The 26,096-nt window shown below is 42.8% G+C and overlaps 1 protein-coding gene across 5 annotated transcripts in view; it reads right to left on the bottom strand.

The window, feature by feature from the left end:
* Positions 1-749: 749 nt before the first annotated feature.
* herc2 (HECT and RLD domain containing E3 ubiquitin protein ligase 2) overlaps positions 750-26,096 on the bottom strand; it is a 188,683-nt gene continuing 163,336 nt past the window's right edge. For 4 of the 5 annotated variants that reach the window (XM_033023264.1, XM_033023265.1, XM_033023262.1 and 1 more), the window contains exons 83-93: positions 24,701-24,840; positions 24,277-24,464; positions 23,026-23,223; positions 19,649-19,732; positions 16,517-16,658; positions 12,769-12,963; positions 11,223-11,335; positions 9,708-9,898; positions 5,444-5,549; positions 4,208-4,420; positions 750-1,850 (exon numbers count right to left, since the gene is read on the bottom strand). In XM_033023264.1, coding sequence (XP_032879155.1) covers positions 1,578-1,850; positions 4,208-4,420; positions 5,444-5,549; positions 9,708-9,898; positions 11,223-11,335; positions 12,769-12,963; positions 16,517-16,658; positions 19,649-19,732; positions 23,026-23,223; positions 24,277-24,464; positions 24,701-24,840 — 1,843 coding nt within the window. In that variant the 3' untranslated portion in view covers positions 750-1,577. The remainder of the gene's footprint in view (positions 1,851-4,207; positions 4,421-5,443; positions 5,550-9,707; positions 9,899-11,222; positions 11,336-12,768; positions 12,964-16,516; positions 16,659-19,648; positions 19,733-23,025; positions 23,224-24,276; positions 24,465-24,700; positions 24,841-26,096) is intronic. The other variant, XM_033023263.1, reaches the window with a different exon arrangement.

Consider the following 26,096-nt stretch of genomic DNA (forward strand, 5'->3'; position numbering starts at 1 on the left):
TTTCTCATCTCAGTCCTAAAAGATTTCCACTTTATCCTTAAACTGTGACCCCTTGTTCTGGACTTCCCCAACATCGGGAACAATCTTCCTGCATCTAGCCTGTCCAACCCCATAAGAATTTTGTAAGTTTCTATAAGATCCCCCCCTCAATCTTCTAAATTCTAGCGAGTACTCAGATCCTCAGATATGGGCCCAAATGTGCTCATGTCTACAGATCTACACGTCTTAAGAATGGCGGTGAAAAGGGCAGAGCGAACAAAGGGACCCAAAACGTCACCCATTTCTACTCTCCAGAGATGCTACCTGTCCCGCTGAGTTACTCCAGGTTTTTGTGTCAGTCTTCATCTTTAGTTTAGTTTAGAGATACAGTTTGTAAACAGGCACTTCGGCCCATCGACTCTGCGCCAACCAGCGATCACCAAAATACTACTTCTATCCTACACATTAGGGGGAATTTACAGAGGCCAATTAACCTACAAACCTTCACGTCTTTGGATTGTGGGAGGAAACCGGAGCACCTGGAGAAAACGCACGTGGTCACGGAGAACGCCCAAACTCTGCACAGACAGCACCCACCCGAGAATCAAATCAAAAGTCAAACCCAAGTCTCTGGCACAGCTCTACCACTGCATCATTGTGCCACCAAGTTGCGTTTCAAGCCAATTTAATTTTGTACACCATCTCAATGATGTACTTTCTGAAAGCATTAACAGTTAAAATGTAACAAGAAAGAATAAATTTAACTTCGGTCTTTTAGATCAATGTTTTATTCACAAGGAAATTAATTACTTTATTTTTTGTGTATACATGGCACAATATCAAATTATGTACATGTAAATAGAAGGGGCGTCTTTACACCTCATAGTCAAGTTATTCGGCGCAGTCAGCAGATATTTAAAACTTCAGGCAAAGACCAGAAGTAGTAAGAGTTCAAACAATTTGTAATGCATTGCTATTCTTTTAAGAATATCGAACTTCAAATGATACAACATTCAAAATGTACACTGTCATATAAACAAACACTGCTAATAAGGTCAGCTTACTTCGTATTTATAATACTATTCAGTGGATGCACATTATCTTCATATACAGCAGGGAAAAATGATGCACTTAACACAATTATTTTGAACTCCCAAAAACACTTTGCACCCGACCAGAGTGAAAGGGATTAGGAGACTCATCTTGGGTACTAATTTATGTCACTATAATAACTCCTAACTATAAGACAATTTAAAAAAAATCAGTAAACAGTAAGAGCAAGTATTAAATCCATTCTGTGTCTATGGTTGTGCAGCATCTGGAAACAAAAGTAAAACCTCACCAAACCAAACTTATGCATTGAGTTTGTGAGGAATATAGTACCGTATCCTAAATTACACATTTGCTCTAAAAGTATTAGTCAGCTACAATAAGCAATAAATAATTATTTGTGCGCTGTAGTTCTGAGATTATTCTACTATCTGAATTCACTTTTGTTCTTCGAAGAGGATCGAAATTCTTGCAACATTTTTGAAAGGTGTTGTCGTCGTCCCCCCTAAAGAAAAGTGGCTTCATCTCGTCAAGTGTCCCTTCCTCCTCTAATGGCCTGTTAAGTAGTCCTGTGTAGAATCTGAAGCAAAAGAATCTGCATCTTCATTATCAGAGTCGTCACTGCTGTCATCAGCTGCCGGCTCCCCAGTCAGTGCAATGCGAGCGTAATCGTCGGTGTCAATTGATTTGCAGAAATGAATAGCATATTTCAACTTTTCTTCTAACACCTGCTTACACGAATACCTGGGCAACTTCAGTAGGAAGAAACAAGTGTACGATTCTGGAAGAAAGTGATCTGGAGGATTGTACTTGTCCAACACCTGCCGCAAGATAAAAATATCAACCATTAATGATTGAATCAAACCAGGATCCAATACTAATATATTTTCCAATACTTACTGCAAACATATTTAAGGTTAGAGGTTCCTCTTAGTTTAGTTTAGAGATACAGTGCTGAAACAGGCCCTTTGGCCCACCGAGTCCGCACCAACCAGCAATCCCTGCACATGAACACTATCCTACACACACAAGGGACAATTTACACATACACCAAGTCAATTAACCTACATACCTGTACGTCTTTGGAGTGTGGGTGGAAACCGAAGATCTCGGAGAAAACCCACGCAGTCACGGGGAGAACGTACAAACTCCGTACTGACAGCACCCGTAGTCGGGAACAAGCCCGGTTCTCCGGCACTGCAAGCGCTGTAAGGCAGCAACACTACCTCTGCGCCACCTTCTTATTCTTTTGATCTTCTCACCTGGGTGTCATTTCCTCAGAGAGGATCCGTTCTGAGCCACAGCTCCATAAATTTGAAAATTCTGGATCACTTCCCATATTTCAGGTGCCCCATCAGTAAAAGGCGTGATTTTAGAAAGGAGGTGCGGAGGATTATCTTTAGTCAGAGGGTAGTTAATCTGTGAAACTCATTGCCACAGAGGGTTGTGCAGGCCATGTCAGTGGATATTTATAAGGCAGAGATAGACAAATTCTTGATTGGAACAGGTGTCAAGGGTTATGGGGAGAAGGCAGGAAAATAGGATTAGGAGGCAGAGATCAGCCATGATTGAATGGGCCGAATGACCTAATTCTACTCCTATAACTTGTGAACTTGTGAAGGCAGTCATCAACAATTACATTTATTACAGCAGCAAGTCAACAATCTTCCGAATAAATGGCAGGAAACATGTTCCCGATGTTGGGGGAGTCCAGAACCAGGGGCCACAGTTTAAGAATAAGGGGTGAGCCATTTAGAACGGAGACGAGGAAACACTTTTTCTCACAAAGAGTTGTGAGTCTGTGGAATTCCTCAGAGGGCGGTGGAGGCCGGTTTTCTGGATACTTTCAAGAGAGAGCTAGAAAGGGCTCTTAAAGATAGCTGAGTCAGGGGATATCTGGAGAAGGCAGGAACGGGGTACTGATTGGGGATGATCAGCCATGATCACATTGAATGGCGGTGCTGGCTCGAAGGGCCGAATGGCCTACTCCTGCACCTATTGTCTATATGTTTCAGTGAAGACACAAGAAACTGCAGATGATGGTTTACAAAAACAGAAACAACGTTTCTTTGGAGTAACTCAGACGGCTAGGAAGCATCCCTGGAGAACATGGGATAGCTGATGTTTCAGGTCAGAACCCGAAACATCAGGAAGGGTCCCGACCCAAAACCTCGCCTATCCATGTTCTCCTGAGACGCTGCCTGAACAGCTGAGTTTTTCCACCATTTCTTTTAAGTGTTTTGACAAAGTTGGTTGAACGATAAATATTAGCTAGGAAACAAGGAAGGACACTGTTGCTCATCTTCAGCAATGTGCCCCGAGATTGCTTCTACCGACACAAGTAGTATAATCTGTGAAACTCATTGCCACAGAGGGTTGTGCAGGCCATGTCAGTGGATATTTATAAGGCAGAGACAGGTTCCCCTTCCTTCCAAAAAAGGGATTTTGAGAGTCACAATTTTATAGTACAAGTGTGTCTTCGACAGGACTGCACCTCCGATTGTGTAACATTTGCTGGATTTGTGCGCCCAGGACTCAATTCAGTTTAAGTTATTGTCGTGCACTGAGGTACAGTGAAAAGCTTTTGTTGCGTGCTATCCAGTCAGCTGGAAGACAATACATCATGACAATCGAGCCATTTACAGTGCATAGATACATAAGGGAATAACGTTTAGTGCAAGGTAAAACTAGCAAAGTCCGATCGAGATTAGTCTAAGGGTCACCAAAGAGGTAGAAAGTAGTTCATCAATGCTCTCTGGTAGCAGTAGGACGATAATAGCTGGAAAGAAACTGTCCCTGAATCTGGAGGTGTGCATTTTCACACTTCAATACCTCTGGTTCAGACATACGAATACCACCAAATGGGAAATCACCAATGCAAAATAAAGTTCAAATTTCATTATGCCCCTGTCCCACTTAGGAAACCTGAACGGAAAGCTCTGGAGACTTTGCGCCCCACCCAAGATTTCCGTGCGGTTCACGGAGGTTTTTGTTAGTCTCCCTACCTGCTTCCACTACCTGCAAACATCCGGCAACCACCTGCAACCTCCGGGAGCTGCACGGAAACCTTGGGTGGCGAGCAAAGTCTCCAGAGGTTTCCGTTCAGGTTTCCTAAGTGGGACAGGGGCATAAAAGCGTTCAACTACCCGAGTACTGCATTCCAACGTAAAAGCATTACCTGAATAACAAAATCACGGCCTCTGAAGTCTGCAATTGTCCTCGGCAGTCTTGTCCTGCCCCAAACAAAACGGAGGAAGAGTGACCGTTCGGTATTGGAGAAGGATTCCATCACCTCCCAGAACCATTGAATTAACGGAGCACTTGGTTCTATTCCTTTGTACGTGGCTACTGACTTCAGAAGATGAAGTGGTATATCGGGACTCCCACACACCTGCAATTTTACAGCAAAGAGGATTTTCAGTTCCATTCATGTTAGATATTTTTAATTTTCTTTTTAATCCCCTTCCTCCCAAAAAAAGGGATTTTGAGAGTCACAATTTGTTTTATTCCCCGGATCTCCACCAGATCCTTTCAGTTAAAGAACGAGACTCCTGTTTCTTCTAATCTACAGTAATACTATTGCATATATAATAATTGGCAAGAGGTCAACTTATCTGGCCATTAAAATGCTGATGACCATTTCAAACTCAAAGACTGGGTATATGGAGTTAGAGGTTGTCAAAACGGAATCAAAGGCCAAACTTAAGAGACTTGTGTGCTTGCCAGTGAGTGCCATTGTGAATTGGGTGCATGCAGTGAGGCATCCTACAATGGGCATACTAGAAGTACACCCAATACTTGGCTGCGTCCATAATTGGACTGAATACTTGTGGATAACTACCGCCGATTCCCAAAATGGCTCCCTGGTGAATTCAAGTTGGACCAAAAGTCCCCCAGAAAAGGAAACAAATATCCAGGATGAGAGGATGAAGGAAATAGGAAGGGACAAAAGATACGAGGAGGCAAGGGGAAATTGATCAGAGTAATTGAGCACGAGATATCAGCCATGGATTTTTACCAGTTTACTGTTCGACAATCCAATTATTTATCTTTGATTAAAATCTCCCCTCATGACTATTTGTCAGTCAAACAGCTACCACATTAAGTTTGGGGAAATACCAGTGTAGGGACATTAAGTACTAAAGAAATTTGAACAACATAATTCAAATTAATACTGACCACCTCATCCCAACCATTTAAAAACTATACACCCAGGCACAGTTTATAAATAAAGGGGAGAATTAGACTCAAGGGTAATCCTTTTAGTAACATACGACTTTTGTGCTGATTCACCATTTGACTTAAATAGGAATTTCAACAAGCCAAAATTTAAAGGAATGCTATTAGTAAAATTTAACCTAATCATGCAATCGAGAACTTTTGAATGAGAGGCTTTTGGAAAGAAAGTTTGTACCATTGTTTCCAGTTCATAGCCGGTGAAGAGAGAAAGGAGAGGCACAGGGACAACTCTCGCCATACCCTCGCGGACAGCAGCCACCTGCTCATCAAATTCATGCAGCCTGGAACATATAAAGCACAGCAAATAAGTTGCTGTTTTACTGTGGCTAAATTAACCAGAGTTGTTAATGTCCTCAACATAAAGTGATAGCAAAACCCAATGTCCCTGTGATCAGCCATGATCATTCTTCTTCGTCAGTTTCCTCTCGGTATCAAAGATGACTTGTAACCATGTGTAGGAAGGAACTGCAGATGCTGGTTCAAACCGAAGATAGACACAAAATGCTGGAGTAACTCAGCGGGACAGGCAGCATCTCTGGTGAAAAGGAATGGGTGACATTTCGGGTTGAGATCCTTCTTCAGGGTCTTGTAACATAACCACTCCTGTTTACAGAGCTCCAGATCTGGCCAATCTGCAGACTGCATAATAATAATAATAATGGATGGGATTTATATAGCGCCTTTCTAGCATACTCTTCCACAGATGGGGCAGGTGATGGCAGATAGGGAGTGGCTGTTTGCCAATTTGTGAGATAGTTTGTTTCATCCACCATTTACACAAGACCTCTGTGTACTCCTGATGCACAGCTTTGAGGCCCTCGACACTACCTAAGCGTTCCTCCTCCACGCCAAGTGACCATGGGCCAGAGATTCCCAGGAGTCGGAGATGTTGCATATCTTCAAGGAAGCTTTTGAGTACATCCTTGAATTCTTCTCCTCCTCCTCCAACAGTTTAGAAAATAATTCCAGTATCAGGCATGCCAAACGCTGTAGTATTTGCACTAAAGCCAGGAACATACCCAGGACACGCGTACTGTGGATCTGACATGTAAGAGGGCATTACTGTTGGTTTCCTTATCCTTCAACTAAATCTGGAGGATTTTGCCGAGACAGTGTTAGCGGTATTTTTCCAGAGTATTGGGGGATGCGTCCAAGCATCTCTGCTGCCCAGCAGACCATGGGTTTTATGCCGGATATGAGGTCTTCATCTTACAATCCTCAATTGTCCAAGACTGAGCAGGCATACTAAAGGCATGGTGAATTTCACTATCGATGTCTACCTTAGCTAAGAGGTGTCTCCCAAATTATGGGAAGTGGTCAACACTTTCTAGGGTCTCACCTTGTACCTTTATCAGGGGGCAGTGTGGCGCAGCAAAGGCAGGCTGTGACAAGACCAGGGGTGGAGAACCTGCGGCCTTGAGACCGCATGTGGCCTTCTAGGCCGTTAAGTGCGGCCTTTTGAATGAATCCAAATTTTGTAGAACAAATCCTTTTTTTTTAATTAATATGTTTTTGTTTGTCTTTTATTATTTTTATTTTAATCTTAAAATGAACGTATTTAAAATACCAAAGAGTAAAAGAAGATCCAACGAAATAATCCTGTATCTAATTGAAGTTTCTTGGATGCGGCTTTATTAGATTACAGCTTCCAACATGAAAAGGTTCCCCATCCCTGGGCAAGACCTTGAACTTTGGGTTATTGAGCATTACGCCCATCTCTTTATAACGCTTCAATGAAATCATCAACATAATCTTGGAGCTCGAAATGTACACAAACCCGAACTTCTGCTGCACAACCCTGAAGTATTGATAATCGTAGTTCTTGAATGTAGTCACCATAGATTGAAAAGCTTCCTAAGAGTTTTGAAGATGAGCTCAATGATGACACGACATTTGTTGAAGACATGGTACAACATTATGGCATTGAAAAGACAGTGGAGACACAAGTAACACCAGATGCTAATTTACAAAAAAAAGACAAAGCACTGGAGTAACACAGTGGGTCAGGCAGCATCTCTGAAGAACAAATAATAGGTAACGGTCAGATCGGGACCCTTCAGACTTTGTTGGTGGTCTTCAAAGAATGATTCTCCACAGTCCACCCCAATTCACTGAGCCAAAGTCTTTGGTGAGGCCAAAAAATATATTTTTTGTGGTTGGTACTGCTCCTTTATTTTTCTTGGAGTCATTGCACGGTGAGAAACCATGTTTACTGTGCCACTGGATGGAAAAAATTCATTGAGCAGCTCTTTGGTCATTGTGGAAAAGCAGCTGAAGAGAATCCCAGCAATGACTTCCTATGTGGCAGGCAATAGGAAGACTATTCTGTAGTTAGCAGAGTCAAAGTCTTGTTTCATGAAGAACGTTTTGATAACATGACTACAAGTCATGGTTACAAGTAATTATATTACTTTTCCCACCTGTGGGCTTTGAGGCTATGAATTTATCACTCAACCTCTTCAGTTTTAAACCTTCATTGGAGATACCCTCTGTTATTTTTGGGCTGGGTGGGATGTGGCCTTCTCAACCTCTTATTGGTCAGGTGCAGGGACAAAGCTACAGTATTATAGGACAAAGTGACACAAGTGACTGCAGACGCTGGAATCTGGAGTTAAAAAAAAAACTATTGTGGGAACTCGATAGGTCAGCCTGTAGGTGTGGAGCTCAACTGGATAGTTGACGTTTTAGGTTGAATCTGGACTGAAAGAGCGGAGGGGAGATAACCAGTATAAAGAGGTGGGGAGGCAAAGACAGACACATGATAGGTGAAAGGTTTGAAGAAGGGTCTCGATCCAAAACATCACCCATTCCTTCTCTCCAGAGATGTTGCCTGTCCCACTGAGTTACTCCAGCATTCTGTGTCTATCTTCGGTGTATCTGCAGATCCTTCCTACACACTCAGGAAGGAACTGCAGATGCTGGAAAATCGAAGGTAGACAAAAATGCTGGAGAAACTCAGCGGGTGAGGCTCCATAGATGCTGCATTTATGTCTACCTTCCTACCCACATGATAGGTGAATCCAGGTGAAATGGGGTGGACAGGTAGATGGGAGTCAGGTGAGGGAGAAAGGGATGGTGGAAACAACAGAAGCTGGGACACGATTGGCAGAGGTAAGCAAGGGCTGCAGTTGAATGGAAACCGAGGGGAAATGAAGATGGAGTATGGGATCAAATAAGGGAAATTGGGCTGGCAGAAGGGAACAGTGGGGGATTGAGACCCGACATAAGCTGTGCGTGGGTGATGGGCAGATGAGTGGGTGGGTAATAAGCAGGGTCAGAGGGGGTGCATGTTGTGGGAAAGCGGGATCTGGGTGGATGGAGGGAGCAAGGGGGAGGTTCCCTGAAATTAGAAAATGCAATGCTATTGGGTTGTAGATGACCAAGGTGGAATATGAGGCTCCGCACCTCTACTCTGCGTTTGGCTACACCCTGGCAATGAAGGAGCTCATTGACAGAGAGGGTCTTGTGGCAATGGGGATGCGAATTGAAATGGTTAGCAATAGGGAGCTCCAAATAGCCAAGGCAGACAGACAGCAGGTGCTCGGCAAAGCGGTCACCTCGTCTGCACTTGGTCTCACCAATGTAGAGGAGGGCACATGGAAGGCAGCTAATACAATAGGCAAGGTTAGAAGAGATGCAAGTGAATCTCCGCATTCACCTGGAAGGGCAGTTTTGGGTTGCTAGATGGTGATCGAGGGCGAGTGTGCATGGACGTGTTAGATTTCCAACAATTGCAGGGGAAGATGGTTGGGAGTGGGCTGGGTAAGTAGAGAGGAGCGAACTAGGGATTCAGAGTGATCCCTGCACAAAGTGTCGGGGAAGAGAAGATGTGACAGTTTGCGGGATTGCATTGTAGCTGGAGGAAAACTCAAAGAATGATTTCATGGATGCAGAATCCAGTAGGGTGAATGGTGAGGACAACAAAGATTTGATCCCTGTTCTATCTAGTGGAGGAAGGATGGGAGCAGATGTGCGGGAAATGAGGAGATGAGAGTGAGGGCATCATTAATCAGTACAGGGGAGCAAGTTTGCGGTATATGTTGGTGGATAGTATGTCTCTTGAGATGGAAACACAGATCAAGAAAGGGAAGAGCGGTGTCATAAATGGTTCAAGCGAATTGGAGGGAGGAGTGGAATTTAGTGGAGAAGTTGATGAAATTGGAGAGCTCCACACAGATACAAAAGGCAGCACAAATGCAGTCGATATAGCGAAGAGTTAGAGGTTGGTGCCAGAGTTTGTTTGCAACAAAGTATGCTCCACATGGCAAATAGGCAAAGAGACTGGAGTAGCTGGGGCCCGGTGATGCCCATGGTATGTGTTTCACTTGTAGTAATTGGAACGCATCAAAAGCGAGAAACATTCATAACAACATTCATGACTGTGCAAGTTTAATTGTGAAAAATATCTAGAAATAAGGCTATTGAGTGCTTCACATTACCTGTAGTTTACAGCCAGTCTTACATACTCAGCCCTGTTCTCCAATATGATATGGGAATGCTTGGAGCTCAACTGAATATCTTGGCCACTTGCATTTGGCACTGTGAAGGGCAAAGACATGGCTTCAAACTCCTCAGTTGTAGCTTCATTGTCTCTGATGTACATGAGCCCAGGAATAAAATCTTTATCAACCTGCGAGCAAGAACATGGACTAATATTTACATTTGAAAGCACCACAATATCAATGTCATAACAGTTTTCATTAAATGGAGCCTTTAACAACCAAAGGCTTTGCCAGAAGATAAAGAGAACAGTATTCCTGTGCTTGGGACCAAAAGGACATTTGCCAATGACATACAAGTGGAATGTTCATGCCTAGAATGTTTAACTTGGGAGGATCAAGAGCCTCTGAGGTCTGGTGAATGAAAGGAGTTACAGAAGGGTAAAGATATGGCAAGGAAGACACAAAGATAAGACATTTAAATCTGCAGCATGCACAGGGGAGATTGATATGGAGGATTTGATGCTAAACATAGTTACAGGAAGCAACTGTGAGGTGCTTAAAAAAATAGAAAAAAGAGAAGCTGCCATCGAAGATGTTTTAGGAGTACCAAGTTTTAAGTAAATCCAAGTTATTATATCTTGGTAGAATATAGGCAATAGGCGAGTTGAAGTTAGAAAGAAGATTCGTGAAGATTACAGGGAGATTACAGGCCCATACTAAGGCGTAGATGAGGCTCTCAGCTTGAGATGTACTGAGACTAGACCAAGTGACAGAATTAGCAGCCGGCACGGGTTAACAGAGGTCTGGTCCAACATGTTTCCAGAAAGGGAGAGAAAATCCATTGAAGGGCTGCATTGGTAGAAGCAACTCCAATCTTTTCAGTCCTGAACTAGAGAATATTGCAGGTTCTAGGATTGGATGAGCAATCTAAACATTGATGCAGCGGGTTGATTATAGAGGAAGTACTGAGATAGAGCAAATGTCATTAACATAACTAAAATCCCCATCCTATGTACGTCATGGACTGTATGTAGATGATTAAGAAGGAGAGAGAGAGAGATTTTTGAGGGACTCAGAGATAACCCTGGAGGTGGAATGGGATACTATTATGGGCGATGGCTTGTTCTAAATGGAAACATTAATTGAGCAGGACTAGAGAAGTATTTTTGCAGCTCATTATGTCAAAGACTAGAATGAGAAAGGATAGGGCACTCTGGACACAATCACAGTGGACATTATTCGCGACATTCAGGCCACTTCAACATAGCAGGATGCAAACCTGAAGTCAAGACTCAAACATAGAACTACAAGAATAATTTTGGGAGTTGACATTGGAGACCGAGTAGCAATTTCAAAGGACAGACCAACTAGTGGAACATTTTTTTAATATAAAGGTGAGGTATTATTTATAATATTCGTGTCACAAGTTGTAACTCCATCTAAAGGCAAAATGTGCCCTAGTTACACATAAACACATTGGTTAAAGCTATAGAAAGAAAAGTCAGATGTTACCTCACTCAGATCAGCAATTGTTAGATTCATTCCTGCCAACTGCTTCCAGACAGGCTCAGCTAAATTAAGACTCAAAGGACTGCCAGTACGTATAGCAATACCGAGAAGCACACCTAACATGACAGCACAAAATGGAAAGTTTCAGAATAAATTCCTTAATAGCAGCGGATGATATTCTCCAAATAAATCATAAATAGAAAAAGTAACAATTTTTCATTAGCTCTATTTAAACAATCCTGGGCTGCATGGGGCAACCCTGCAGCATCTTGAGTAACGGTTCAATCCAGCTTTACAAAATTCAATGCTCTCCCAGATTAACTGCTAAATGGAAAAAGATTTTGCGATAACACTAACCTGTGCCCCTACTTACTTCCTCTTCAGGTCTACCATTATGATGGCAGGTGCTCCATATTTCCTTATGACATAGAAGGATGCCATTTTGGCTCATTGACCCTATGCCGGCTCAGAGTAATCCCATTCTCTAGTTAGCTTTCCCAGTTAATTATTCTCCCCATCAACGTTCCCCTTCCCATCCCAATAGAGATCTACACCATCTTTACACACACACACACACACACATCCATTCTTGATGGAAAATGTGCAAAGCTATTTACCCATGTCCCATCAACTATTTATAGCTTAAGTGGGTGATGATAGAACATAGAAAAACACAGCCTATTATCTTCCGAATGGGAATAAATCCTACCCTGAAGAATCCTTTCGGATACCTTTCCTGCCGCTGACGTGAGGCTCACCACCCTTTAATTTCTTGGATTATCACTATTTCCCGTCTCAAACAATGGAAAAAAAAACAATGGCTACTCTCAAGTCCTCTGGGACCTTGCCAGGGGATGGAGAGGTGACAAGGACCCAGCAATCTCCTCTTGCCTCAATCAATAACCTGGGATCCCATCAGGCCAAGGAGACTCATCCACATGAATGCTCTGCAAGGAACCCCCCACCCATCTCATAAGGTCATAAGTAATAAGTGATAGGATTAGAATTAGGCCATTGGGCTCATCAAGTCTACTCCGCCATTCAATCATGGCCGATCTATCTCTCCCTCCAAACCCCATTCTCCTGCCTTCTCCCCATAACCTCTGACACCCTTACTAATCAAGAAACTATCCATCTCTGCCTTAAAAATATCCAGACTTGGCCTCCTTCTTGATTTTAAAATGCCCCCGCATAATAGTATACCCTCACACTGATCTTACTATCCTCCATGTCCTTTTGCTTAGTATTATGAAGTAACTTGCACTAGTTTTTCTGCCACATACGCAGAGGTCTGATATTAGGTGCTACGCTATTTCTATTTTCCACATTTGAATTTAACTCAGAACAATTTTAAAGAATTAAACCACCACCTTTTGTTGGTTAATGCTACCATGGATGATGCATTTACCTGTGAGGCTATTAAGGAATCTTACATATAATTTTTTACAAATACGAATTTTATGCTTCGCTCTTAAATTAGGATGTTCTTGCTTCAATGAAAAAAAGTAAAACTATTACCAACATAAATACATTTTAGCAATAGGCATACCAAGAAATCTGAACATGTTCATGTGGAGCAGTGATTTGGCTGCTGGGTTCAACAGAAAGCAGTCCCTGTTGGCTCCAGATTCATCTCTTCCATTGGGAGTAACAATCAACAATGGTGTCAAACCATTCTGGAGCTCTTCACACATCTCTGCAATTGACTCGCTGTAACCTCCACCACAATCATCCACAGACTCACCTAGTGCAAGAGACAACAGATTTCAGTCTGATGAACTGATCTTTAACAACAAACATGAAAAAAAACCTTAGTGGGACACCTGAAGGCAAAAGAACATAATCAAATATTTTCAAGATGTGAAAAGGCTTATAATTCAACAGAGAAGAACATCTAGGATATCAGTTCAGGATATTTGTGCAAAACGTGGCCATCTGTGTCAATGCCATTCCCCTACCACGAATGACCACAAGAGGCTAAGGTCTTGGTCTGTGTTGGTGCATAAAATGCCGGCAATGTCAACGAGAAAGTAAAAACTGACATTTCCAGGTTATCCCTCGGAAAAGCAACAAGTTAGGAAAGCAACAATTTGCATTTGAGTTAAACTAGGAAAAAAATAAACATCAGCTCTACTTAAATCTATATACTTCCTCATCTGCAAAAAACATTAAACATTTGAGGAGGGGGGGGGGGAAGCAGAAGAGCTGGAAACCAAATAGGAATTTTATCAGAATGATCAATCTGTTCAATGAAAACTATATGCAACTCTGCATAATTAATGTAAATTGACTTAGATAACAAAGATTTTTAAAACAGGCACAGAGAGCATTTCAGATGATGGCGCCTGATAAGCACGGGCAGTAATATATGGAGTATATTCCTCTGCCAAATATAAATGATAACTAAAATTAATTCCCTCAGGAAACTACCTGGGATCGCTAACTTCCTTGTTACAGGATAATAGATTGGGCATCACCATCCTAACTGTGCAGTTCTGACACCAATTTTGGCAAAAAGCTCGACCATTCAGAATTCTTTACAATTAGCTGCTATTATAGGTTATACTTCTCTATACTGTTTTGAGTCGCAAGCCAAAAATTCCAAGCTGAGTTCTACTCTGTGCCGAGTTTGTTGCAGCATGCTGAAAAGAAAGTTACAGTGCTACATGTATACTCAAATAGATCACAGAATAAAGGAGACAGAGGAACAAATCAATGAGCCTGGCATTCAACCCAATTAAAGTCCAGTGACATGATGATAAATGTATGTGTAAAGATTAGGCACGGTCAAAATTGGGTTTGAATGATTTTTATCTCCCACAGAAATACATTGAATGATTATTCTCAGAGATTCGGTATAAGATTAAGTCCCCAAGGTCTATAAAATGTGCCATAACTTTTAAAGATGGGAGAAAAAGACTTATCAAAAATTGTATCACTGATACCAAATGCCGACATAATTCCAAGATATGTCGATATTTAAAATGAATAAAATCTGATGATATTCGCTGGATCGAAGGGCCGAATGGCCTCCTCCTGCACCTATTTTCTATATTAAAATATCAGAAATTAAAGTCAGCTGAATCTAGGAAATACAGTGGCTTGCAAAAGTTTTCATACCCCTTGAACTTTTCCACATTTTGTCACGTTACAACCACAAACGTAAATGTATTTTATTGGGATTTTATGTGATAGACCAACACAAAGTGGTGCATAATTGTGAAGTGGAAGGAAAATGATACATGGTTTTCAAATTTTTTTACATATAAAAAAACTGAAGTGTGGCGTGCAAAAGTATTCAGCCCCCCTGAGTCAATACTTTGTAGAACCACCTTTCGCTGCAATTACAGCTGCAAGTCTTTTGGGGTTTGTCTCTACCAGCTTTGCACATCTAGAGACTGAAGTTTTTGCCCATAGCTCAAGCTCAGTCAGATTGGATGGAGAGCATCTGTGAACAGCAATTTTCAAGTCTTGCCAGAGATTCTCAATTGGATTTAGGTTTGGACTTTGACTGGGCCATTCTAACACATGAATATGCTTTGATCTAAACCATTCCATTGTAGCTCTGGCTGTATGTTTAGGGTCGTTGTCCTGCTGGAAGGTGAACCTCCGCCCCAGTCTCAAGTCTTTTGCAGACTCTTAACAGGTTTTCTTCCAAGATTGCCCTGTATTTGGTCCATCCATCTTCCCATCAACTCTGACCAGCTTCCCTATCCCTGCTGAAGAAAAGCATCCACACAGCATGATGCTGCCACCACCATGTTTCACAGTGGGGATGGTGTGTTCAGGGTGATGTACAGTGTTAGTTTTCCGCCACACATAGCGTGTTGCATTTAGGCCAAAAACTTCAATTTTGGTCTCATCTGACCAGAGCACCTTCCTCCACATGTTTGCTGTGTCCCCCACATGGCTTGTGGCAAACTGCAAACGGGACTTCTTATGGCTTTTTTTCCAACAATGGCTTTCTTCTTGCCACTCTTCCATAAAGGCCCGATTTGTGGAGTGCACGACTAATAGTTGTCCTGTGGACAGATTCTCCCACCTGAGCTGTGGATCACTGCAGCTCCTCCAGAGTTACCATGGGCCTCTTGGCTGATTTTCTGATCAATGCTCTCCTTGCCCGGCCTGTCAGTTTAGGTGGACGGCCATGTCTTGGTAGGTTTGCAGTTGTGCCATACTCTTTCCATTTTCGGATGATGGATTGAACAGTGCTCTGTGAGATGTTCAAAGCTTGGGATATTTTTTTATAACCTAACCCTGCTTTAAACTTCTCCACAACTTTATCCCTGACCTGTCTGGTGTGTTCCTTGGGCTTCATGATGCTGTTTGTTGACTAATGTTCTCTAACAAACCTCTGAGGCCTTCACAGAACAGCTGTATTTATACTGAGATTAGATTACACACAAGTGGACTCTATTTACTAATTAGGTGACTTCTGAAGGCAATTGGTTGCACTGGATTTTATTTAGGGGTATCAGAGTAAAGGGGGCTGAATACTTTTGCACATCAGTTTTTTATTTGTAAAAAAATTTGAAAACCATGTATCATTTTCCTTCCACTTCACAATTATGCGCCACTTTGTGTTGGTCTATCAAATAAAATCCCAATAAAATACATTTACGTTTGTGGTTGTAACGTGACAAAATGTGGAAAAGTTCAAGGGGTATGAATACTTTTGCAAGCCACTGTAAATCAACACTTATAACCAAATGCCACAGTATCTGAAGTAACAAGAAAAAAAATATTGATTACAAATGCTTGCTTGGGATCTCATTAGGTTGCAAGTTATCTTCTGATTAATCAACACGAGAAGACTATAAAAAACATTCAAACATAAATTCAAAGTAAATAATGGAGGAACAAGACACCGACGTAGAAACATTTTAAAAATAGGTGCAGGAGGAGACCATTCGGTCCTTCGAGCCAGCACCGTCGTTCAATATGATCATGGCTGATCATCTAAAATCAGTACCCCGTTCCAGCTTCTTCCCCATTTCCCTTTAGCCCCAAGAGCTAAATTTCTTGAAAAGAGCTACATTTCTTGAGTTCTTTCTTGAAAACATCCAATAAATTGGCCTCCATTGCCATCTGTGGTAGAAAATTCAACAGATTCACAACTCTCTGGGTGAAGAAGTTTTTCCTCATCTCAGTCCTAAATGTCCTGCCCCTTATTCTTAAACTGTAATCCCTGGTTCTGGACTCCCCCAACATCGGGAACATTTTACCTGCATCTTGAAACCCCCCGCAACACCCTTGAAAGAAAAACATTTAAAGTTTAGCTGTAAGATTGAATATACCGACAAACTTGACTTTCCAGACACGGTGTGGGAGCAACAGGCTGTCGGGACTGAGGGAGCTCATCTTCGCGCACATTTGCCCAAAAACAGATTTTGTGCCATCAGGACCTGCCAAACCTCCTTTACTTCTGGACCGCTTGACCTAAAGAGAAAAATAAAATTCACGTATTGGAGGAAGCAGCTGAAGTGTGGATTGACGTTGATTTAAAAGAAAAGACAATTTAAGTCAACTGTCTAGATCCACTTTCATCTCCTCACGTACCTGCAGGATTTACAGATTTCAGCCTAGCAAGAAATGACTGCTTCATATCCATCACCTCCACTCTTACTAAACTCCATCAGCTCAATGTCTTATTTTACAAGAATGATCCCAGGAATGAGTGGGTTAACATAGGATGAGCGTTTGACGGCACCGAGCCTGTACTCGCTGGAGTTTAGAAGAATGAGGGGGGGGGGGGGACCTCATTGAAACATACAGAATAGTGAAAAGCTTGGATAGAGTGGATGTGGAGAGGATGTTTCCACTCGTGGGAGAGTCAAGGACTATAGGGCATTGCCTCAGAATTAAAGGACGTTCGTTTAGGAAGGAGATGAGGAGGAATTTCTTTAGTCAGAGGATGGTGAGTTTGTGGAATTATTTTGCCACAGAAGGCTGTGGAGGCCAAGTCAATGGATATTTTTAAGGCAGAGATAGATTCTTTACTAGTACGGGTATCAGGGTTTATGGAGAGAAGGCAGGAAAATGGGGTTAGAAGGGTGAGATAGATCAGCCCATGATTGAATGGCAGAGTACACATGATGGGCCAAATGGCCTAATTCTGCTCCTATCACTTACGACCTAATTGAATCAAAGTCAAAATTCCTCTACAATCTCATTGTATCCAATTTCTCAGTATTGTCTTCCCAGTATTGTAGTCCCAGCCCATGAAATGAACATTTTGTCACAACCCAGCCTTTTAAAACAGTTCCAAAATAATCTGATCTTATTAATATTAAAATATTGGCAGTAATCTCTCACCCTACCCTTAGTTTAGCTTCCTCAACTTCTTTATTCCTCACTCAGTGTTCACATTGTCATCCAAACCTTTAACACTATCCATGTCAAGAAAATGACTTTAACAGCACTCTCAAATATAATTATTTTATATACAAGGCTCCATTTACCCAAGTTCTATGTGAAGTTTGGTCTTGCCACATAAATATACTGTGGTCGTATAAAGGTTTATACAATAATGTGGAGCAGAGATGGGATCGATAATCAGAATCTTTTTTGCCGCCATGGTTGGGAGTGTGGAACTCGAGAACACAGGTTTAAGGCGAGGGCAGAGAATTTTCAAGATCTGTGGGTTAAATATTCCACCGAGGTGAATATCTTCTTCGTGGATTGTCACCTTGTCGTGGTGGAGAAGCTTGTGTGGACCTTTGATCCTGAGAGTAGGTATGTTGCAAAGCCTACCTGAAGCGTCGCTGAATATCTGCCGCTGAGGTTGTGCGCGATTTTGGCGCCGTTTAGAGGGGGCGGGTTTAAAACGCGATTTTCTCTAAGCTGTTCCAATCGAAAATGTTCAGCCTAGTTAATTATTAACGAAAAATCGCTGATAGACCCCGTCGCAAAAGCTATTATTAGGTTTAAAGGCCTTGAATAATAGTTATAGTAGTTTAAAAATCAATCTTTAAACCCGCGACCGTCAGCAACCGCAGGGTCTCATAAAGAAAATAGCAGAAGGTAGGTTGTATATTTTTACATTCAAAAGGGCTTCTAAAGATCCTTTTATACAAAATTTAATATTGCGAGTAGCTCAATTTGGGCCCATTATATCGCGCAGTATTTTTCTCGGCATTTGAGGCACAAATCTACCGCAATGTGAACGTTCTAAACCAGCGCGTTCCACAGGGACCCACTGGAAAGCTGATTTAAATGGGCATTTATTTACAGCAATTGAACACTAAATTCCTTCCATTTGGCCTATAAATTAATGTAAATGAGATTTTAAAATCATGTTTTATTGTGAATTATTTGTGAATATTATTTGGACATTTAGGCTATTTAAAAATGTTAATCATTTATTAAGAAATGGATAGATGTTTAGATCTAGTAATTGAAGTCTGAAATTAGCTACAATTAGGTAACTAACTAATTATATGCTTTAATTTCAGGTCATCCAAGTAAGATTATTTTATATTTGTTTCAGAATGCTTCAATCTATGATAACTGAAAATTTCATTCAGTTCTCTTAATTTTTAAGAAAGTTATGGGCTTTTGACTGTTCACGATCACAACTTTTTTGTTATGTCCATAGAAAATCAATAGGGAACAAGATGCTCATTTCCGAGTATGAAAATGGCCATAACTTTTTAAATACTTGAGATATGAAAGTGAATTAGATGTCAAATTAAACTTATTTTTATGCTTTATCTGATGGGATAAATTACAGACTTGATTTTTAAAATCTCAAAATTTTGTAACATTGCTACTGAGAGAGATGCCGTCAGGAGCTATGCTCCTGGTAAGGCAACCCAAGGCAGTAAGGTCGTGGGGGAGGTCTCTGACAAAGAGCAATCCAACCAAGACCTCAACGGTGGAACAGGCGGAGGACGATGTCTGACCTTAGTGGAGCCTCACAATGGCTGGGAAGGCGGATGAAGGCTGCAGCAGAAAAGGGGCTCTGGTCGTCTTAGACTCCATGCCACTGGACCCTGACCCAGAGCTGTCTGTGCACCAGTCTCCCCACCTTAAACAAAGTCATGCACAGGCGTCCTCCATATAGGGAATAGCACCCTGGAGACACCCATGGTCAGCCATGACCCAAGGGGGCCTAAGATGATAAGGATATCTGGAGCAGACTGCCAAAAGAAATGGTGGAGACAAGATACTACTGCAATGTTTAAAAGGTGTTTGGACAAGAAAAATGAGCAGGGATACAGGGATGTGGGTTTCGCACAGGTAGACTCCACAGTCGGCATGGACTGGATGAATCAAAAGAGCCCATTTCTGTGCTGTATGGTTTTATGATTCTATGAAATGTAATACCCCACACCACCTCTTGGAGTGAATGTCAGGAATAGCTGCCAGACAAGTCAAATCTCTAGTTTTAATGTTTCACTGTTTTTTTGTGCTGCTCACAATTTTACCTGGATTCTGTTAAGTTCCACGACAGGCCCGTGCTGACGATCCCGTACCATTGTTGCCTGAACCACCTTGCGGAAAGCAGCTTCCTGCAATAAAATGGGGGAGTGGTTAGAAAACTGCTGGAAAATCCATTATGACAACAGAAAACACTCGCTGAAAAGAGAAACAGAGGTCATGCTGCAGGTTGAAAAACCTGTCAGCTTTAGAAAATAGATTAAACATTAGCATTTTAAGTTGCAGGGAATGTAGTGGGAGGGATGGGAACATCTGTGCGTGGGATTTGGTGGGTGATGCTGTGGCGCAGTGGTAGAGTTGCTGAACATGCAGTGCCAGAGACGCAGGTTCCATCCCGACCACGGGTGCTGTCTGCATTGAGTTTGTACGTTCTGCCCATGACCACGTTGGTTTTCTACGGGTGCTCCAGTTTCTTCCCACACTCCAAAGACGTACAGGTTTGTAGGCTAATTGGCTTCCGTAAATTGTTCCTAGTGTGTAGGATAGTGTTTGTGAACAGGATGATTACTGGTTAATGGGGACTCGGTGGGCCGAAGGACCAGCGGATCCCATTGACCTATCAGTCACTCACAGTACTTTACCAGCCATTTAAAACAAGCATCAGTATAATAGCCAGAGAAAAACTGGAGGCGATATTAAAAATGAATAGCACTTAGGGAAAATGGTCTGTTCCCATTCTGCAAGCAAAGAAAGCAAGCTATCGGAAATTGGAAAATTCCAACCCACCTCCAACCTCACTGCTACTTAAAATTAACTTATTTTCTCGCTTCCAATTCTGATGAAAGGTCTTCCACCTCAAACATCAACTCTCTTTTCACAGATTCTGCCTGATTCGTTGTTTTCAGCATTTTCTTTTTTTTAAAAATTATTTTGAAAAAGCACGGTGCCTCACTGTTAATATTGACCAAATTGAAGACACTATAAACTGGAGGATTCCTACATTTGTAAGATTTGCTTAACTTTTGTCTGTGGAAAATTACAGGCTGTGGGTGGCGCCGGCCAGTCTGAGCCCTGGATTGATATGCAGGATGGGGAAAGATCCAGATGTCCTCTCTATTGATAATATGTATGAGGACCCTGCTAAGAAACTTCAAGGTGTTATAAATGCATTGCTTTGATTGGATTGCTGCAGAGGGATTGTAAATAGTGTCAATAATGTTGCAGGACAGTTATCCTGGTGTTTGATAATTGGCTGAAGTGTGAAACCTTGTTTGAATTTTTTACATTACTCGGGAGAATGTTACCTTATTTGATTAATTATCATCCTCCCAGAAGCTTCTGTAGAAACCTCCTCCTGCACCCACACACAACTGACTGACTTCATCCACTTCACCACCAACTTCCATCCGGCACTCCAATACACCTGGACGATTTCCGACACTTCCCTACCATTCCTTGACCTCACCATCTCCATCGCAGGGGACAGACTCCTGACCGACATACATTACAAACCCACTGACTCACATGGCTATCTGGACTACACGTCTTCCCACCCTGCCCCCTGTAAAGACTCCATCCCCTACTCCCAATTCCTCCGCCTACGCCGCATCTGTTCCCAGGATGAGACATTTCATACCAGGGCATCGGAAATGTCCTCGTTCTTCAGGGAACGGGGATACCCCTCCGCCACCATAGATGAGGCTCACACCAGGGTCTCATCCATACCCCGTAACACTGCTCTCTCTCCCCATCCCCGCACACGCAACAAGGGCAGAGTCCCTCTGGTCCTCACCTTTCACCCCACCAGCCGGCAAATACAACACATAATCCTCCGCCATTTCCGCCACCTCCAACGTGACCCCACCACTCGCCACATCTTCCCATCTCCCCCCATGTCTGCCTTCCGCAAAGACCGCTCCCTCCGCAACTCCCTCGTCAATTCTTCCCTTCCCTCCCGCACCACCCCCTCCCCGGGCACTTTCCGTTGCAACCGCAAGAAATGCAACACCTGTCCCTTCACCTCCCCCCTCGACTCCATTCAAGGTCCCAAGCAGTCGTTCCAGGTGCGACAAAGGTTCACCTGTATCTCCTCCAACCTCATCTACTGCATCCGCTGCTCTAGATGTCAGCTGATTTACATCGGTGAGACCAAGCGTAGGTTGGGCGACCGTTTCGCCGAACACCTCCGCTCAGTCCGCAATAACCTACCTGACCTCCCGGTGGCTCAGCACTTCAACTCCCCCTCCCATTCCCAATCCGACCTCTCTGTCCTGGGTCTCCTCCATTGCCAGAGTGAACAACAGCGGAAATTGGAGGAACAGCACCTCATATTCCGTCTGGGGTCCTTGCGTCCTTATGGCATCAACATTGAATTCCCCCAATTTGGCTAGCCTGTGCTGTCTCCTCCCCTTCCTTCACCCTCTAGCTGTCTCCTCCCACCCTCCCATCCGCCCGCCCTCGGGCTCCTCCTCCTCCCTTTTTCCTTCTTTCTTTCCCCACCCCCCATCAGTCTGAAGAAGGGTTTCGGCCCGAAACGTCGCCTATTTCCTTCGCTCCATAGATGCTGCTGCACCCGCTGAGTTTCCCCAGCAATTTTGTGTACCTTCTGTAGAAACATTGTTTGGGACTGGGTTGGGTAATTGTAATTGGGTTGGGGAACTGTCAATAATACTTTAATGTAATCGATATGTGTAATTGGCTTGTAAGGGGAACCACCCCTATGTAGTTCGGCCCCTCAGGGTTCGTGGACCTATAAAAGGTAGCCCCATTTGGATTGGTGTCGATCTTCTGGAAGGGCGCTTGGGACTGTGTGACCTTTTGGTAGTGTCTGCTTGCACAAGGCTGAAGGGCTTAGCCAGGCAGAGACAAGGATCAAACCCGTGGTGGTTTAGGTATCGTATAGGGGGATTTGTTGTCTCTAGAATTTAGGAGATTGAGAGGGGATCTTATAGAAACTTATACAATTCTTAAGGGGTTGGACAGGCTAGATGCAGGAAGATTGCTCCCGATGTTGGGGAAGTCCAGGACAAGGGGTCACAGCTTAAGGATAAGGGGGAAATCCTTTAAAACCGAGATGAGAAGAACTTTTTTCACACAGAGAGTGGTGAATCTCTGGAACTCCCTGCCACAGAGGGTAGTCGAGGCCAGTTCATTGGCTATATTTAAGAGGGAGTTAGATGTGGCCCTTGTGGCTAAGGGGATCAGAGGGTATGGAGAGAAGGCAGGTACAGGATACTGAGTTGGATGATCAGCCATGATCATATTGAATGGCCGATTGGCCTACTCCTGCATCTAATTTATGTTGTTCGTTCAAAAATAAAGTTTAGTTGCTCCAGTGCTTGACGCGGTGTTTTTACTGAACTAGACTGAGGGGTGGGGGGGGGGGGGGTGGGGAGGGTAAACTTTAGGAGCATATTTACATCACCTTGCCCTGTGATATCAATATCCCACGCAATGTGTCGAGTCCAACTGATGGGCCTTGCCCAGTTTCATCGAGTCGGCCTTCCAAATCAAACATCGGAATACAGGGACAGAAGAGCTCGGAGATATGGTGCAGCAGTAACAGTCTATTCCGCAATGAGATTATTGGAATTTCCTGGAGGTAGTTGTATTCCATTGGAATCTTAAATATACAAGAAATATTATTAGATTCACATTCTTTACCTTAAAAAGATGACAGTTTGCAACTTCAATAATCGAGAGGTACTATAAATCCAAAACGCACCGTCCGACCAAGATTTTGTTGGCAAACCTTGCTTTCACTGAGACATAATATGTGGGAGTTATAATAAAACGTCTACTGCCCTCTCCCTAACCATTAGGATTTCCCAATGGCTCATCTGGTTCACCTTCTGAAATCTTGATGGTTCTGGTGAAGTAATGGAATGGGGCAAATGGACAGATGCAACTGCCCCCAATTGATGCTTCTGAAATGACACCACTGACCATCATGACCAGATGATGTCTGCTGCGCACTGTCCACCCCAGGTTCCCTGTGTACGCGCCAGGATCCCAGTTCTCCCCTTGCCCTCCCATTTGCTGGGGCCTCCCACATTCATTCATTGGGGCTCCAGTGCTCACAATCCCCATTCACTCACTTGGCCTCCAGCTCCTGTGTTCCCTGTCCATTCACTGGAGCTCCAATTCCACTGCTCCCCATCCACTCACTACTACCCCGATTCCCACGTTCTCCAACTACTCATTGGGACTCCAGTTGCCACATGCTCCCCGCCCATTCATTTGGGCTCCAGTCCCATGCTCCCCACCCACTCATCAGTACCCCGGTTGCCACGTTCTCCAGCTAGTTCAAGTTCAAATTTTTTGTCACTCATTGGGGCTCCAGTTCCCATCCTCTCGTTGAGACCCCAGTTCTCTTGCTCCCTGTCCAAGCAAGAATTTCATTGTCCTATCTGGGACACATGACAATAAAACTCTCTTGACTTGACTCTTGACTCACAAGGGCCCCTTTCTCATGTTCCCAAACCCTGGGTAAACACATCCATCCCAATCCTTTCTTTGTCTGGATAGTCCTAGGAGCTTGCAAACTCATGTATTGAGGAATGTCAGCCATTGAGCCTGTCAGTTCATGGAAAAGCTTAAGGAACTTGGGCATGCTCTGTAATTGCCCCGACTTAACAAGGAAGCTTTGAATGAACCGGTAATACAGTTAACTAACCTGAGATGGAAGCTTGCCTGCATTGGCAGGCTTGCTTGTAGACCATGCCAGGGTGTGGGCTGAGCCACATGCAACACGATTTATCTTTTTGCCCTGTAGTGCAGCAACCAAGCGGGGCCGTTGGATGGCATTGGTTGTCCCATCTCCAAGCTGCCCTTCATCATTATCTCCCCACGTGTAAACTTCTCCTTGTTTGGAAAGGAAAAAGAAAACTTAATTCATGACAGTGATGGATCTGAGCTTATACCAGTATGGACATGATGGGCTCAATGCGCTTTAAAAAGAAAAGAAATATATATGTATAATTTCATTGCTGACTAGATTAAAGCCCTCAATCACTTTTGTAATTTTATGTAACAAGTCTTCAAGGGTGCCACACATCTATATTAGCTTAGCTTCATATTTCAAATATTACAAGTCTTACCATCCTCTGTACAGCACACACAGTGCAAAGATCCAGTTGCAATTGCTATCACCTTCTTCCCTTGTAAACCCTGGACTTGCCGAGGTCTCCTGACATGGTCATCAGAACCGTGACCCAACCTATGGTAGTCACCTTTACCCCTGTAAATTATAAAATACATTCGATTACGAATTCAGCCAAACGGTTAGGAAAACAAAAATATTTCCACTTCATTCCGAATTTCTAGCATCTGCAGTTTGTAGTTTTGAGGAGAAAACTTCCTTCATGAATTTGTGACAATAGATTTGATGTCATCTTGCAGCTTCAATAAGTTTTATGCACTGACCAACAATTTTGAAGTAGAGTAACTGTTCCTTGTACCTTCCTACACCTTAATTTTCTGCATGAATCTTTTAATTTTTTATACCACTTTACTCTCAATACAACGATTTCCGTCTAGAGTCATTGAGTGAAACAGTGGAAACAGGCCTTTCGGTCTAACACGCCCCTACCGGCCAACATGTCCCAACTGCACTAGTCCCACCTGCCTGTGTTTGATCCATATTCCTCCAAACCTGTCTTATCCATGTACTTGTCTAACTGTTTCTTAAACGTTGGGATCATCCCAGCCTCACCTATCTCCTCTGGCAGCTTGTTCCATACACCCACCACCCTTTGTGTTAAAAAGTTACCCCTCAGATTCCTGCTAAATATTTTTCCCTTCACTTTAAACCTATAAATACTTACTCTTCTCTCATGTTTATCCTCTTCTTCCTCCCATATTATTTTAAACCCTCACATTTCTTGCGGGGGTACTGGTCCTAAAACCATGCAAATGTGCTTCCCCACAATACATCATTGTTCAGTGCCAAATTTCTCCTAATATCTAAGAATTTACATTTTTCCCCTAATATCTTTTAAAATATTTTTTTCCCTGGTCAAAATTTGTTTCCCCACAGATTTGTTTGTAGCATTTATTTAAATGTTGATTTAAAATCCTGTTTTGAATTTGCCTTCCTTTGAACAATTCTATTTTTTCCCCTCGTCCTCTTTGGTTCTGATAAGATTCTAAATGAAAAATGATGCCTCATCGTTCCTATGTTTGTTATCTACAGTGCCCTCCATAATGTTTGGGATAAAGACCAATCATTTATTTAATTGCCTCTGTACTCCACAATTTGAGATTTGTAATAGGAAAAAATCACATGCGGTTAAAGTGCACATTGTCAGATTTAATTAAAGGGTATTTTTATACATTTTGGTTTTATCATGTAGAAATTACAGCTGTGTTTATACATAGTTCCCCCATCTCAGGGCACCACCATGTTTGTGATGCATGGCTTCACAGGTGTTTGTAATTGCTCAGGTGTATTTAAATGCCTCATTACTGCAGGTACTATGCTTCCCGGAGGTTTTT

Source organism: Amblyraja radiata, chromosome 6 (assembly GCF_010909765.2).
Source record: "Amblyraja radiata isolate CabotCenter1 chromosome 6, sAmbRad1.1.pri, whole genome shotgun sequence".
NCBI lineage: Eukaryota > Metazoa > Chordata > Chondrichthyes > Rajiformes > Rajidae > Amblyraja > Amblyraja radiata.